This window comes from Schistocerca serialis, chromosome 8, assembly GCF_023864345.2.
Source record: "Schistocerca serialis cubense isolate TAMUIC-IGC-003099 chromosome 8, iqSchSeri2.2, whole genome shotgun sequence".
NCBI classification, from domain to species: Eukaryota; Metazoa; Arthropoda; class Insecta; order Orthoptera; family Acrididae; genus Schistocerca; species Schistocerca serialis.
Window position 1 is genome coordinate 551,418,533 of NC_064645.1, and position 15,316 is coordinate 551,433,848.

At 38.3% G+C, this 15,316-nt stretch overlaps 1 protein-coding gene across 3 annotated transcripts in view; it reads left to right on the forward strand.

Annotated features, from left to right (window-relative positions):
* Window positions 1-15,316, forward strand: part of LOC126416337 (UDP-GalNAc:beta-1,3-N-acetylgalactosaminyltransferase 2-like) — a 154,614-nt gene that overhangs the window by 110,421 nt on the left and 28,877 nt on the right. For all 3 annotated transcript variants that reach the window (XM_050084008.1, XM_050084006.1, XM_050084007.1), the window contains 2 exons: window positions 506-840; window positions 3,310-3,493. In XM_050084008.1, coding sequence (XP_049939965.1) covers window positions 506-840; window positions 3,310-3,493 — 519 coding nt within the window. The remainder of the gene's footprint in view (window positions 1-505; window positions 841-3,309; window positions 3,494-15,316) is intronic.

Consider the following 15,316-nt stretch of genomic DNA (forward strand, 5'->3'; position numbering starts at 1 on the left):
ACACACACTAACAAAACTGCAATCTCATACAACTGAAACCACACCGAATGTGTGTGAATTTTGTTTTGTGTGTCTGTGTGTGTGTGTGTGTGTGTGTGTGTGTGTGTGTGATGGCTGAAAGCTTTAATTGTGAAAGTCTTTTTGTTGTGCCTATCTGCGACTCAGCATCACCACTATATGGTGAGTAGCAACTTTTCTTTTCGTAATATTGTCACATTCCATCCTGTATTTTCCATTGTTTAACTTATTTAGGGAAACTGAAATGCCATTCAATCATGACACATAATATCTCATTCCAAATCCCGAGTTTAGACATAGGTATTTAGATGGTCAGTTTGTATTGAACTGCGCATACTCAATTAGATTTCAGGAGTGTTTGTATACAGTTCCTTAAATTTTTCCACCAAATCTTAAGATTTTATCCTCACAAACCTTAAATGTGTTTATTCAAGCCGTTCACAACAATAAAAGTAAGTCTTTTAAATTGACTCTGTTCTTGTTGCAGGATAAACAATCACCCCACACTTTGTAAAGTAATTGTTACGGATGCTGTTAGCGGTCAGCGTTTGACTTCTGCAACTGTTGAAACTCATGAAACTGATCTAATTCATAATCAGAGCTTGCACACTCCACTTCTCCTTCATGCTAGCTATGAGGTGCGTGTTAATTTCCAAATCCGTACAAACACAGAGGAACAGAGTGACACAGCTAAATTAAATGCAAGTCCACTTGCTCCAACACCACAGTTTAGTTGGGGAGCTGATGGTGGAGTTTTGCGTTTGTTGGAACCTGCTCAGAATGGTTCTTGTTTACCCATATCACTGAAATATGCTGTGTCTGGTAAGTACAGTATGCATATCAGCATGACATTGAAGTTTCTGTGTAGGTTAGTGATTTGTTATTGTACATTTTGTTCTGCATGACCTTCTGCACTGTTGACAGTCAAAGACCGATATACATGGATCAGAAACTGAGCCAGACTTCTTTAATATTTTACATAAATTTTTCCCCTAAGAACACTCCCCACAAAGGAAAACTGTGGGCAACGAGCAGCTCAGACAAGAAGAGAATAGAAGCTTATGAAATGTGATGCTGTAGAAGAATGCTGAAGACTAGGTGTGTAGATCAAATAGCGAATGAGGAGGTACTGAATAGAACTGGGGGCAATTTTGGCACATCTTTACTAAAACAGGTGATCATTAGATAGAACACTTTCTGGCATCAAGGCATTATCGATTTGGGAACAGAAGGAAATGTGGTGGTGGGGGTGCAGAATTTTAGAGGAACACCAAGGCTTTAATATGATAAACAGATGTAGTTTGCAGTAGTTACGCAGAGATGAAGAGGCTTACACAGGATAGACTATCATAGAGAACTGCATCAAACCAGTCTGTAGATTGAAGGCCACAACAACAACAACAACAACAACAACAACACTCTCCACACCCTTCAGCGCAACTTCCATAGAAATTGCTTTCAGTGCAGCAGAGTATATTGTGTTAATCTATTGGAGTCTGCGAGGTGATGGAATATGTGACTGCCACTAGTAACACCCCTCACCCTTTAACTATGTTTAAAAGTTCATTTAGCAGTTGCAAATTTAGTCAAAGCTATTGGAATTTATTTAGTGGGGGGGGGGGGGGGGGGCTAAAGAAGTTACATTCAAGTGAATAACAAAACGTTAAGAGCTGTGGCCATGTGCCCATTACCAAGTCCAGTTTCTGTTTTGATCTTGTATATAGTTGACAGCATTTTTGTGCTGAAGTGTAAAAGATAATGTAACGTCTTTTGTTATAGCTAGTGCTTAGTTTGTTAGTTATTTGTGTGTTCCATTGATGATAATTGCAGTCTTTTGCTGTGTTTTGGAGTGAGTCACTTTACAATTATGACACTGCACATCCTTCATTCCACTTTCCAATTCCCCTGAACTGTTAGCAAATGTATGTCCCATCATGCCTATGACACTTGAGGTTTTTTATGTTATTTGTTGAAAGTCGTAAAATGTTTTCGAAGTTCTTTCCTGTTGTGCTCTGTATTTAATTTCGATGTGTTTCTTACAGTTTGTTTTCTACTTAACCCAGAACAAAATAAAGTGATACTTTCTCCTCTTATTGTGTTAAGTGAAATCAGTGACTTTTCCGTAATAAATTAGGTAGTGAAGGTTGCATGTTTGACCATCAGCTGCTTTTATTGTAAACCCAAATATTGACTAGTTTCAGTCATGGACCATCTTCACAGATAAGGGTTAAAATGGTTTAAGCCATAACAGTATATTTGTCACTACTTCAATAGTGTGTAGATAATGTTATGAATATTAATGTACAACACAGGGCTTTTAGAAGCAAACATACAAGAACACTGACAGTTCATGAATGTCATTTGGTTACTATTCAGTTCCTCATAAAGATTCAAAAAAAGTTCAATAGGCTGTGTGCTATGAGATACCACTAAACCCTTACAATCTGAAATTCTACATTGCCCATGTGTTCCTGACATGGATGCGTGACTTTATTTTGTAATATCATCTCTCATGCTCCATTGAAATATTTATCAAATCAGGAGGTCTGTAAGCTAACACATCATTTTCCCATGGCTTCACAGCACTGAAACTTGCATTGAGATACTGCTAACATTGGCACCTCTAACACAGCTTCTCTATGGCCAGAGATATACTTTTCTTATTCTGTTAATAACTGTGTAGTATTTGACCTGCAACCACATACTTACCATTGATAAGCAGCCAGACTCCATTTGAAAGGGTAAATAATAATAAAATATGAAAAGAAATGGTATAGTAAAGAAATATGGCATGTAAGGGTATAGGGCTCTTACAAAGTAATTTTTGCTTCCTATGACAAAACAAAGAAATAAAAGTGTAAAGTTTTTGATGTTGTTATGTGGTACACCATTACACGTGTGTGACTCCCTGCCACCTTTTCTCCACCTTAACTACCTCAGATATTTATCTATCCAGATGCATTCATAAAGAATACAAAATAATTTAAGAAACACATTCTGAGAGAGAAGAATGTTAATTTCTCAATGCTCATTTTTTTGTGACATTTTAACTAAGTTACCTGTTCTCCATGCTCTCTTTTTTAAATATTTGTCTTCAGATCTTAGTAAAATGTAACCATTTTGTGCTTGCTGTTGGTTTTTCTTTTCAGTGATACCTCAATCAAAAATCTGTAATATTTCTTATTATTTTGCCTTTGTTTGTCACCTAAAATTAAGCTAGAGTTATTAAATATTTTTACTAAGCTAGAGTTATTAAATATTTTTACTAACTCTTTTCCTTTCGTGCTGCAGATGTTTCTAGACTCCAGCAGCACATCAAGACTGCTACAAGGCGTAGACTGGAGTACAGCCACAAAGTGAAAACCCTTCAGGACCAGCTGGCCTCTGAACAACATGAATTTGGAGACATTGCATTTGTGCCAGTCACCGACTCATACCGAAATCTGCCACTAAAGCTTCTTGCCTTCTTCAAATGGTGATCATTTCTCTCTAACGATATATCTTCCAGTGATGATGAGGAGATAAAAGGTTCCTGATGATATAACAAAAATCCTGTCTTTTTTGTAGGAAGGTGTTAAAATTGTGTATTGGCATGATGTTAAATTCTAATCTCCCTTCTTTCACACTATTCTCCCACAAATACCAACTTTTCAAGATGGCTGTAGTGCACTCAGTTTGGTCAACTGACAGTGCTAAAAATGACATCAAGATATAGAAACACCTAGCTTATAGAAAAAATTCAGCTGTATCCACACTAGACCTCAGATCACTATGTATAAAATTCATGTTTGGCAATTAGCTGCTTTTATTGTAAACCCAAATATTGACCGGTTTCAGTCATGGAACATTTCATAAGGGTTAAAATGGTTTAAGCCACAACATTACATTTGTCATTACTTAAATAATAATGTCATGAATATCAATGTATGACACAAGGTTTTAGAAGCAAACATACTAATACCAAGCATATTCTTAGTATTAATATCTTTTCTTTGCGTTTAAAATAAAAGCAGCTTATGGTCAAACATGCATTTTATACATTACTTGACAGCTGTTGATAGTCACCTTCCAGCTTTTAGTACAGTCTTTGGTTCTGTAAAAGTATTCCCGTCTTCATGTAGGTGGTCAAATCTCTCAAACTGATTTCCAGCCTCATTTCATTTTGAATGACAATATAATTGGCAACCTTTATTGCAGATTGCTCATGCTCAGCTACATTTTATAGCTTTGTTGCAATCAAATTCTAATATAATCAAAACTGGTCCAGAAATTCTATTGAAACACCTCATTTCATTCACATCTGAGGATGGTTTCTAACATTCTATCAAAAATTTCCGTCTCATATTTTTAAAAAAAGTCTCGCATGGCCCTCAGTCTTTTACGATTTTCATAGTTAATGCATGTAAAGTCTCTCTTGCTGTTTCCCTTTCCTCCCTTTTTAAGTAATGAAGAAGTGCGAGGCTCTTAAAGTTTATGAAGCTTGCAACTTTTACATGCTTTTTATTTGCTGCTAACTAATTACAAGCTTTTTCCTATGTTTGCTTTTTTTATATTAATTTTTTCTGTAATTATGTCATGAAAAATCTTTCTTTATCAAAGTTTGTGCAGATCTGTTGTAACATCTATGATCTTTCTTAAAAATTTACTCAGTAATGTAAAATACCTAGCAAAACAGATTTGACTGATACTAAACTTATTTTTGACTATCAGTAAGTTGTCATATGCAGCAAGTATTGAGCTATTCATCTGGCACACAATCATGCAAGGGCTTCCTTCCTTGACAAATAAAACTACTTCCTTACATCTACAAAAAAAATCTGGTGCTGAGCATATTTATCATATATTTTCTGTGGAATGTGGTCCTTGATAATTACCAAGTAATCCTGTATTCTCTAGCTGTGTGGTCTCTCTCTCTCTCTCCAGCATTGAGAAACATCCTGACAACTGGTGCGAAATTATTCTGAAAGACATTCAGCCTTAGATGACATTTTCTGTTATCTCCAAATTGAGCATATCTACAGTCACTTTTGTTGACCGTTTTCTTTTAAATTTTAGAAAATTAAAGACAGTCTGTATAAAGCTGGCCATTACAATAGCAATGCCATGAACACATCGTGTGACAATGTCAGATAGACATGATGTGTACTACATTTTTGCATATGCAAATAACATTTCAGCACAACCATATCTGCATCTCATTGCTGCCCTGGTTCAATTCCCAGTTGCGTCAGGGATTTTCTTGCCTCGGAGACTGGGTATTTGTGTTTCATCTAATCATTATCATTGTCACACAAGTTGTTGGAGTTGAGTGAAATTCAAAACTTGCACTAGGTGGCCGAACTAACCCAGACAGGGTCTCCTGACCATTAGTGCCATATGATTATTTCATTTCAGCACAACCATCAAAGTAGATAGACTGGAACCATCCACATTCTTTATATAAGGGAAGATTACACACTGAGTTTCTCACAGCAGAAATCACTTTTGAATGTTGATTGATTGTGAGGAGATCATATTATGCCTCTCTCTCTCTCTCTCTCTCTCTCTCTCTCTCTCTCTCTCTCTCTCTCTCTCTCTGTGTGTGTGTGTGTGTGTGTGTGTGTGTGTGTGTGTGTGTGTGTGTTCTGAAGTGATGTATCGTGTTTAATGGCAGACGGAAGAATGTTCGTGACAGAGATCCGTCTGGCTGACCCTCCTTGGTGACTGATAGATTCCAAGCAAGGATTGAAACAAAAATCCAAGAAGACAGGCATTTCACAATTAGTGAACTGCACTCATTCTTTCAGACATTTCAAAAACTGTGTTTGACAAGATTATTACTGCAGATCTGGCTATAAAATGTGTGTGCCAGGAGGATTCCTCGAATTTTGTCAGACGAACTGAACGTACCAATGTAACATAACAGTATATGATCATTAGGATAAGGATGACTTGAAGTGTTGACCTAAGGTGTCAGACTGTCACACTTGCAGGCTTATAACAATTTTGTGACAGCCTTATTCCAGTTATCTGATCATTTAGAATTCAGTTTATTATACCAATTCATATTTTGTCATTAATTTCATTCTGACTTTAGCAAACAAACATATATTTCTGCACTGGTTTGACTGTTACTAATCAACACTTGAACACAAAACATAAACAGTTCTCATTTTGTAACTGCAGGGTAATTTTTGTGAGGATTGAAATTGGCATGCTGTTTGTATTTGTGTAGTAAACTCACAAAAATGTTAGAAACATTTTCCAACTAATAATCATCATGAGATAAGCAACTTTATAAAAAATCATTGTTAGTGAATATATTTTATAAATTTCAATATTAAAAGCTAAAAGCCATGTAAAGCTTTATGTTGCAGTATGAGAGGAATGAGTTAATGCATAACTGAATAATGACAGTATGTGCACTCTTGCAAGATTTTGATTTTAATCCATAATTTTCTATTTCCAATAATGGATGACATAGTCAGTAATTGTTACAAATATATAAGGAGTGGCGTAGTTTTCCGACAGTTGTTGTCAGCTGATTTTGTTACAGTATTATGCAACAAATATGTAATTTTGAAAGAGGACATGGTGTCAACCTGAATTTTTTGAAACTTCTCTTAGCACTATAAAATCTATAGACACTGTCAAGGGCTCAGCAAGTTGCAGCAAACTTTGGTGCAGCAGATAACTTGCAAATTCTTTAACAGCTACTGCAGCACCGGAGATTGTTGAGAAGTGAAGATGAATATTTGCTAATTAATTGTCATGGCCTGGTATATTTCAGAACACAAAACCAAGCAAATGGTAACTGCATTGACATTTCTCAGTTGCTATGAAAGGGATGATGATGAATTTTTGAATCAAATTGTCACTGGTGATGAGATTTGGATAACAAATTTCACACCAGAGACAAGGTGCCAATAAATGGAATGGCATCATTTGCAATCCACAATGACATCAAGAAAAGCAAAACAAATTCTGAGCACCAGAAAGATTATGGCTATGATGTTTTGGGGTCATAAGGGTGTCCTGCTAATTGACCACATGCCTAAAGGTGAGACCATAAATGCAGTGGCCTGCTGTCACATACTTCAACGACTCCACTGTGCCATTAAAAACCAGAGGCATGGAATGCTAACCAATGGAGTCATCCTCCTTCATTATAATGCTTGTCTGCTTGCAGTGGGTGTGACATGGCAGTTTCAGCTGGAAATGTTTCAACATCCGTCACACAGTCTGGACTTAACCCCAAGTGATTATCACTTATTCCCCAAATTATTTTTTGAGTGGACAACACTACAGAAGTGATGATGAATTTAAAGAAGTCATTAATCAGTGGTTCAACAACTTGGTGGAAACTGAGTATGCAGGATGCATAGAAAATGGTATGATGAGTGCCTAAATTTGAACAGTGACTATGTAGAAAAGTAGCTTGGGTATCAAATTGTATATGAAATACAGTTTTCTTTAATTGTATCAGATAAAAATTTCTGTAGAGAAAATGTTCCTTACTTTCCTAATGACCTCATAATTAATGCCGTATTGTGGCATGGAAGATGTTGCTGAAACTGAGTGAATTTAATTTGGTTTTGAAATAAGTAATCACTTTGGTAATAAATGTGTGACCTATCATTAACTGTTATCAATCAGGCCTTTCGTTGTTCACTTCCTAAAAGTTAGTACCAAAAAAATATTAATTATTGTAGGAAAGAGGAGAGAGGCGACATCTATTAATATGACACATCAGCCAATCGTGTTATAGCTTATCAGAATTCAACAGTGGCAGGATAGTGGCCTTTTCATGGCTGTGGTTTATCATTCAGTGGTATTATTATTTGTATTCATGAGGGCAGCAGCCTTTTCAGTAGTTGCAGGGGCAACAGTCTGGATGATTGACTGATCTGGCCTTGTAATACTAACCAAAACGGCCTTGCTGTGCTGGTACTGCGAACAGTTGAAAGCAAGGGGAAACTACAGCCGTAATTTTTCCTGAGGGCATGCAGCTTTACTGTATGGTTAATGATGATGACATCCTCTTGGGTAAAATATTCCGGAGGTAAAATAGTCCCCCATTCGGATCTCCGGGCGGGGACTACTCAAGAGGACGTCGTTATCAGGAGAAAGAAAACTGGCGTTCTGCGGATCGGAGCGTGGAATGTCAGATCCCTTAATCGGGCAGGTAGGTTAGAAAATTTAAAAAGGGAAATGGATAGGTTAAAGTTAGATATAGTGGGAATTAGTGAAGTTTGGTGGCAGGAGGAACAAGACTTTTGGTCAGGCGAATACAGGGTTATAAATACAAAATCAAATAGGGGTAATGCAGGAGTAGCTTTAATAATGAATAGGAAAATAGGAGTGCGGGTAAACTACTACAAACAGCATAGTGAACGCATTATTGTGGCCAAGATAGACACGAAGCCCACGCCTACTACAGTAGTACAAGTTTATATGCCAACTAGCTCTGCAGATGACGAAGAAATTGAAGAAATGTATGATGAAATAAAAGAAATTATTCAGATAGTGAAGGGAGACGAAAATTTAATAGTCATGGGTGACTGGAATTTGGTAGTAGGAAAGGGGAGAGGAGGAAACATAGTAGTTGAATATGGATTGGGGCTAAGAAATGAAAGAGGAAGCCGCCTGGTAGAATTTTGCACAGAGCACAACTTAATCAACCCTACACCCGGTTCAAGAATCGTAAAAGAAGGTTGTATACATGGAAGAAGCCTGGAGGTACTGATAGATTTCAGATAGATTATATAATGGTAAGGCAGATATTTAGGAACCAGGTTTTAAATTGTAAGACATTTCCAGGGGCAGATGTGGACTCTGACCACAATCTATTGGTTATGAACTGTAGATTAAAACTGAAGAAACTGCAAAAAGGTGGGAGTTTAAGGAGATGGGACCTGGATAAACTGACTAAACCAGAGGTTGTACAGAGTTTCAGGGAGAGCGTAAGGGAACAAATGGCAGGAATGGGGGAAAGAAATACAGTAGAAGAAGAATGGGTAGCTTTGAGGGATGAAGTAGTGAAGGCAGCAGAGGATAAAGTAGGTAAAAAGGCGAGGGCTAGTAGAAATCCTTGGGTAACAGAAGAAATATTGAATTTAATTGATGAAAGGAGAAAATATAAAAATGCAATAACTGAAGCAGGCAAAAAGGAATACAAACGTGTCAAAAACGAGATTGAAAGGAAGTGCAAAATGGCTAAGCAGGGATGGCAAGAGGACAAATGTAAGGATGTTGAGGCTTATCTCACTAGGGGTAAGGTAGATACTGCCTACAGGAAAATTAAAGAGACCTTTGGAGAAAAGAGAACCACTTGTATGAATATCAAGAGCTCAGATGGAAACCCAGTTCTAAGCAAAGAAGGGAAAGCAGAAAGGTGGAGGGAGTATATAGAGGGTCTATACAAGGGCGATATACTTGAGGGCAATATTATGGAAATGGAAGAGGATGTAGATGAAGATGAAATGGGAGATATGATACTGCGTGAAGAGTTTGACAGAGCACTGAAAGACCTGAGTCGAAACAAGGCCCCGGGAGTAGACAACATTCCATTAGAACTACTGACAGCCTTGGGAGAGCCAGTCCTGACAAAACTCTACCATCTGGTGAGCAAGATGTATGAGATAGGCGAAATACCCTCAGACTTCAAGAAGAATATAATAATTTCAATCCCAAATAAAGCAGGTGTTGACAGATGTGAAAATTACCGAACTCTCAGTTTAATAAGTCACGGCTGCAAAATACTAACGCGAATTCTTTACATACAAATGGAAAAACTAGTAGAAGCCGACCTCTGGGAAGATCAGTTTGGATTCCGTAGAAATATTGGAACACGTGAGGCAATACTGACCCTACAGCTTATCTTTGAAGCTAGATTAAGGAAAGGCAAACCTACGTTTCTAGCACTTGTAGACTTAGAGAAAGCTTTTGACAATGTTGATTGGAATACTCTCTTTCAAATTCTGAAGGTGGCATGGGCAAAATATAGGGAGCAAAAGGCTATTTACAATTTGTATAGAAACCAAATGGCACTTATAAGAGTTGAGGGGCATGAAAGGGAAGCAGTGGTTGAGAAGGGAGTGAGACAGGGTTGTTGCCTCTCCCCAATGTTATTCAATCTGTATATTGAGCAAGCAGTGAAGGAAACAAAAGAAAAATTCGGAGTAGGTATTAAAATCCATGGAGAAGAAATAAAAATGTTTAGATTCGCCGATGACATTGTAATTCTGTCAGAGACAGCAAAGGACTTGGAAGAGCAGTTGAACGGAATGGACAGTGTCTTGAAAGGAGGATATAAGATGAACATCAACAAAAGCAAAACGAGAATAATGGAATGTAGTCTAATTAAGTCGGGTGATGCTGAGGGAATTAGATTAGGAATTGAGACACTTAAAGTAGTAAAGGAGTTTTGCTCTTTGGGGAGCAAAATAACTGATGATGGTCGAAGTAGAGAGGATATAAAATGTAGACTGGCAATGGCAAGGAAAGCGTTTCTGAAGAAGAGAAATTTGTTAACATCGAGTATAGATTTAAGTGTCAGGAAGTCGTTTCTGAAAGTATTTGTATGGAGTGTAGCCATGTATGGAAGTGAAACATGGACAATAAATAGTTTAGACAAGAAGAGAATAGAAGCTTTTGAAATGTGGTGCCAGAGAAGAATGCTGAAGATTAGATGGGTAGATCACATAACTAATGTGGAGGTGTTGAATAGGATTGGGGAGAAGAGATGTTTGTGGCACAACTTGACTAGAAGAAGAGATCGGTTGGTAGGACATGTTCTGAGGCATCAAGGGATAACCAATTTAGTGTTGGAGGGCAGCATGGAGGGTAAAAATCGTAGAGGGAGACCAAAAGATGAATACACCAAGGAGATTCAGAAGGATGTAGGTTGCAGTAGGTACTGGGAGATGAAGAAGCTTGCACAGGATAGAGTAGCATGGAGAGCTGCATCAAACCAGTCTCAGGACTGAAGACCACAACAACAACAACAACATTTATGAGGGTGTCACAACTGTCATGTGAATATAGAACTAATGGTTTCAGGAGAGCCTTACTTGACACCATGCAGGATTTTAGCAACGTCACACAACTAATGCCAAAAAGAACAGATATTGTTCATTCATCTCTATAGGAATCTACAACCATGTCATGAATCTGAGTCAGAAAATGGGCTAATTTGCAGCAGTAAAAGTATCCTCATTGACAGTGTGACCACATATGGAGCACCATGTGCTGTCAGCATGGTGACCATTGTTGTGGTTTCCCTTCACATGGTGACAAAGAGATACACACCAGTGCTGGTGCACCCCGTAATGACACTGGAAACTGACATAGTGCTACACTGTCTTTTTCAGAAAATTCCTGGTTCTGTACACGCAGTGAATGTACCTGCATGTGGAAGCTCCATGGAGAACAAATTGTCACATTGCATCTATGATTGTCATATGCGTCCAGCAACTTGTGTGATAGTATGGGTGCCATTGGGTACACAAAACAGTCACCTCTCGTTCACATAACGAGTAATTTGCACACCAGGTGCCTCATTTCTGACATGTTAACCTGGTGACTGTACCATATCTTTGAGGTCTTTGTGATGTTATCTTCTGACAAGATAATGTGAGACCGATTGTTGCCCGTGTCCTTGATACAGAGTTTGTACAATCCATGACGTTAGATAAGGCATGGATGACCCCCAGTTCATGCCAAATGGTCGGCACCTTAAGCAACTTGTCCTGTCTTTATTGGTACAAGTCTGGCAAACCTGAGGTTAATGGGCTATGGAGTGGTAGGTACCCACAGTCCTCCATATCCGTAAACTCTGTGTGCTTCAGCAAACACTATGCAGTGCAGAAGTGGAACATTGTTTGTCACAGGGAGTGGGGATGTGGACTTCACTCCCTGGATTTCAATAATGGCACAAATCACTATTAAGAAAGAAAGAAAACACCTCAATCTCAAGTTGTAATAAAAGTACTTCTGTTCCATTACACTAAATCCTGATGGGATGTATAAATACTTTTGTGCCGTTACACTACATGGTGAAGGGATGTATGGCAGTTAAGCCAAATCAGTCATTTGTAGACAACCTTTTGGGCACCTGTTGTGATGCTAGTTGTATAAGGCTTATCCAAGCATGTTGGTATCTGTCTAGGTGGACATTTATTTCGCAGGCATCCCATGGGACCAAAATGGCTCATTATTATCCCAACATGAAAGCCTGTTCTGGGTGGATCACTAGGTGACACAAATACCCAAATAACCCAAAGAATTGACAGCATGATCCATAGTCATTTATGTGTAAAATTGTGAATAATAACAGAGTACATTAGCATGAGAATGTCTTTAATTCAACTAAGAAAACTAATAAATTATGAGGCAGAATTTCTGGCCGTCGCTTACCTTCAGGAAGTAAAATGTTTAGTATTGCCAGTAGACAGTTATAACAGTGAAAGTGATGACACCATACTAGCTTTCGGAACTATTAGTTCCTTGCTCAGAGACAAGAGTGAAATAGGATGGCAAAGGTAGAAAAGGAGGTGCATGTCACTCAGATCACAGGATGAGAGGACCCAATTTGACCAGTTACCTTGAGTGGTAGATTTCCTTGTCTGTGACATAGGGATGCAGAGAACAAAGTGTGCCTTCAGTTCACCTACTGTTACAGAAAACTAGTGTGTGCATTTACCTTGAATCTGGAGCCAATGTTTTGGCTACTTAAAAGTTAGCTTCTAGTGGAATTGGCTTCCAATGCATTATTAGAAATTCATCTATGATACAAAGACTTGTAGGATTTTGTCCCAGATATATAACTGTTGCTTCTATTTCAGATATCACAAATCAAGTACCTCGTTTAGTCAATTTAACTACATTGTCATAATTCCAATCATTTTCCTTTGAACAGTCTCAAGCACTCTCTGTTATTGCATCAGAAAACCATTTGCTTTTTGGTGAATTTGTTAAGATAAAACACTGGTTGTTTCATCCTAGTCATGTCAGTTAATTTTTCAGTGTATCTCTCAAGCTCCTGCTCGGTCATTTCATGGATGGATGGGAGAGGACAATGACTAATGAAGGTTAGTCATTGCCCACTTCTATCCAGCCCCTTCTCTGATCCCATACCAGCACTACATTTACTTTTCTCCTCTTCCGCTATCCCCACCTCTCCACTGCCCTCCATCTAACCTCTCGACAGCACATAGCTGCCCTACCCTCTTTCCAACTCATCCCTGTACACTCCCCAACAGCACGTCAGTGACCGCTACTCCTACCCTACTATCCCTCCCCCTCTCTGCCCCAGCCTCCTCCTTACCGCCACCTCTGGTACTGCTGTTCGCAGTGTGGCCTCAGTTGCCAGAGATTTCAGTTGTGTGTGCATGTTGCATTTGTGTGTGTGTGTGTGTGTGTGTGTGTGTGTGTGTGTGTGCGCGTGTGCGTGTGCGTGTGTGTGTGTGTGTGTGTTTGTCATCTAATTTTGATGAAGGCCTTACTGCCCGAAATCTATATTTGTAAATTCTTTTTGTTGTGCCTATCTGTGACTTGCCATCTTTGCTATAAGATGAGTAGCAACTATCCTTTTCATAATACTGTTTGAGGTGTATCTGGTAGGTTGTAGCTTACTAAGCCAATTTTTTGGTGTTCTTAAAAGCAAAAAAATCTAATTTCCATGCTATTTTGTCAAAAACTGACATTGTGAGCCTGTGGGAGTGTACAAAATATAAGTTGACTCTTACATAGAAGATAGCAGTGACAAGCAACTTTGTTTATTTAAATAGCACCTTTACCAGTTTCGAATATTACAGGTTCATCTTCAGATGGCTAGTTCACGTAAAGATACATTTTACATTAGCTTTCACTTTTTATTTCCCCAAAGGATGAAGTTTCCTTGGGGTGGTGGTGCTATTGAAAATCCACGCCATAACATTATAATGTTGACTGGTTGCGATCATGCAACAGTGAAGACTGTATGATGCACATTTTTTTATGTGTATGGTTACATATAATCTAAAGCACCACTCACACATCAAGAAGTTTCACCACATGGAAGTACGTATACAAAGATAACAATATTGCAGGGTTGCACTGTATGGAATGTAGCCATGTATGGATGTGAAACATGGACAATAAAGTTTAAACAAGAAGAGAATAGAAGTTTTTGAAACGTGAAGCTGCAGAAGAATGCTGAAGATTGCAGAGGTATATCATGTAACTGAACAGAATTGGGGAGGAAAGAAATTGTGGGATTACCTGACTAGAAGAAGGGATCAGTTGACAGAGTATGTTATGAGACATCAAGGGATCACCAGTTTAGTACTGGAGGGAAATGTGGAGGGTAAAAATCATAGCGGGAGACCAAGAGATGAATATGATAAGCAGATTCAGAAGGATGTAAGATGCGGTAGTTTTTCAGAGATGAAGAGGTTTGGACAGGTTAGAGTAGCTCTGAGAATTGCATCAAATCAGACTTTGGACTGAAGACCTGAATAGCAACAACAACAATTTGCACTATTTCTTGAGCTTTATGCTATTATATCTCCTGAACTACATGTCATACAGTGATGTCATGGTACATTTGGATACTGTCTGCAAAGTGTGTTGCAAATAGAGTTAATAGGAAAGAGATGACAAATTAAAATGTCATGGCTGATGCAAAAGTTTTACTGTAAGAACAGTAAAAAGGCAGTAAGCAATAAATATTTTCCTTTAATCATTTTGTGAAGTATGTCAATGAGAAAAAATTTATAAAGATCTGAAATTGTATATAAAGTTTATTGGAAGTCACTAACTTCTCTCATTCTCGAAAACTGGATGAATATCGCCAGGGTAATTCGCATGTAGTTAGCTACACTGCCCCAATACATATACACAGTTTCTACCTGCAATACTTGTCTTACTACATTAAACCTTTAACGTAAGATTATACCTCATAATGAGCAGAATATGACAGCACTTCAAATTTTTAAATTTGTGCAATAATTATACGAAATATTGACAGTCAAATTTTTGTTGCACCTGGATGTCATTAGATAGGCAACCTGCAATTGAGACTGTTCACCATGAACCATCAGTTGGGTTGGTCTGTTTGTAATATAGATGAGTCCGCCGCTCGTGGTCTCGCGGTAGCGTTCTCGCTTCCCGAGCACGGGGTCCCGGGTTCGATTCCCGGCGGGGTCAGGGATTTTCACCTGCCTCGAGATGACTGGGTGTTTGTGTTGTCCTCATCATTTCATCATCATCCAGGAAAGTGGCGAAATTGGACTGAGCAAAGATTGGATAATTGTACGGGCGCTGATAACCACGCAGT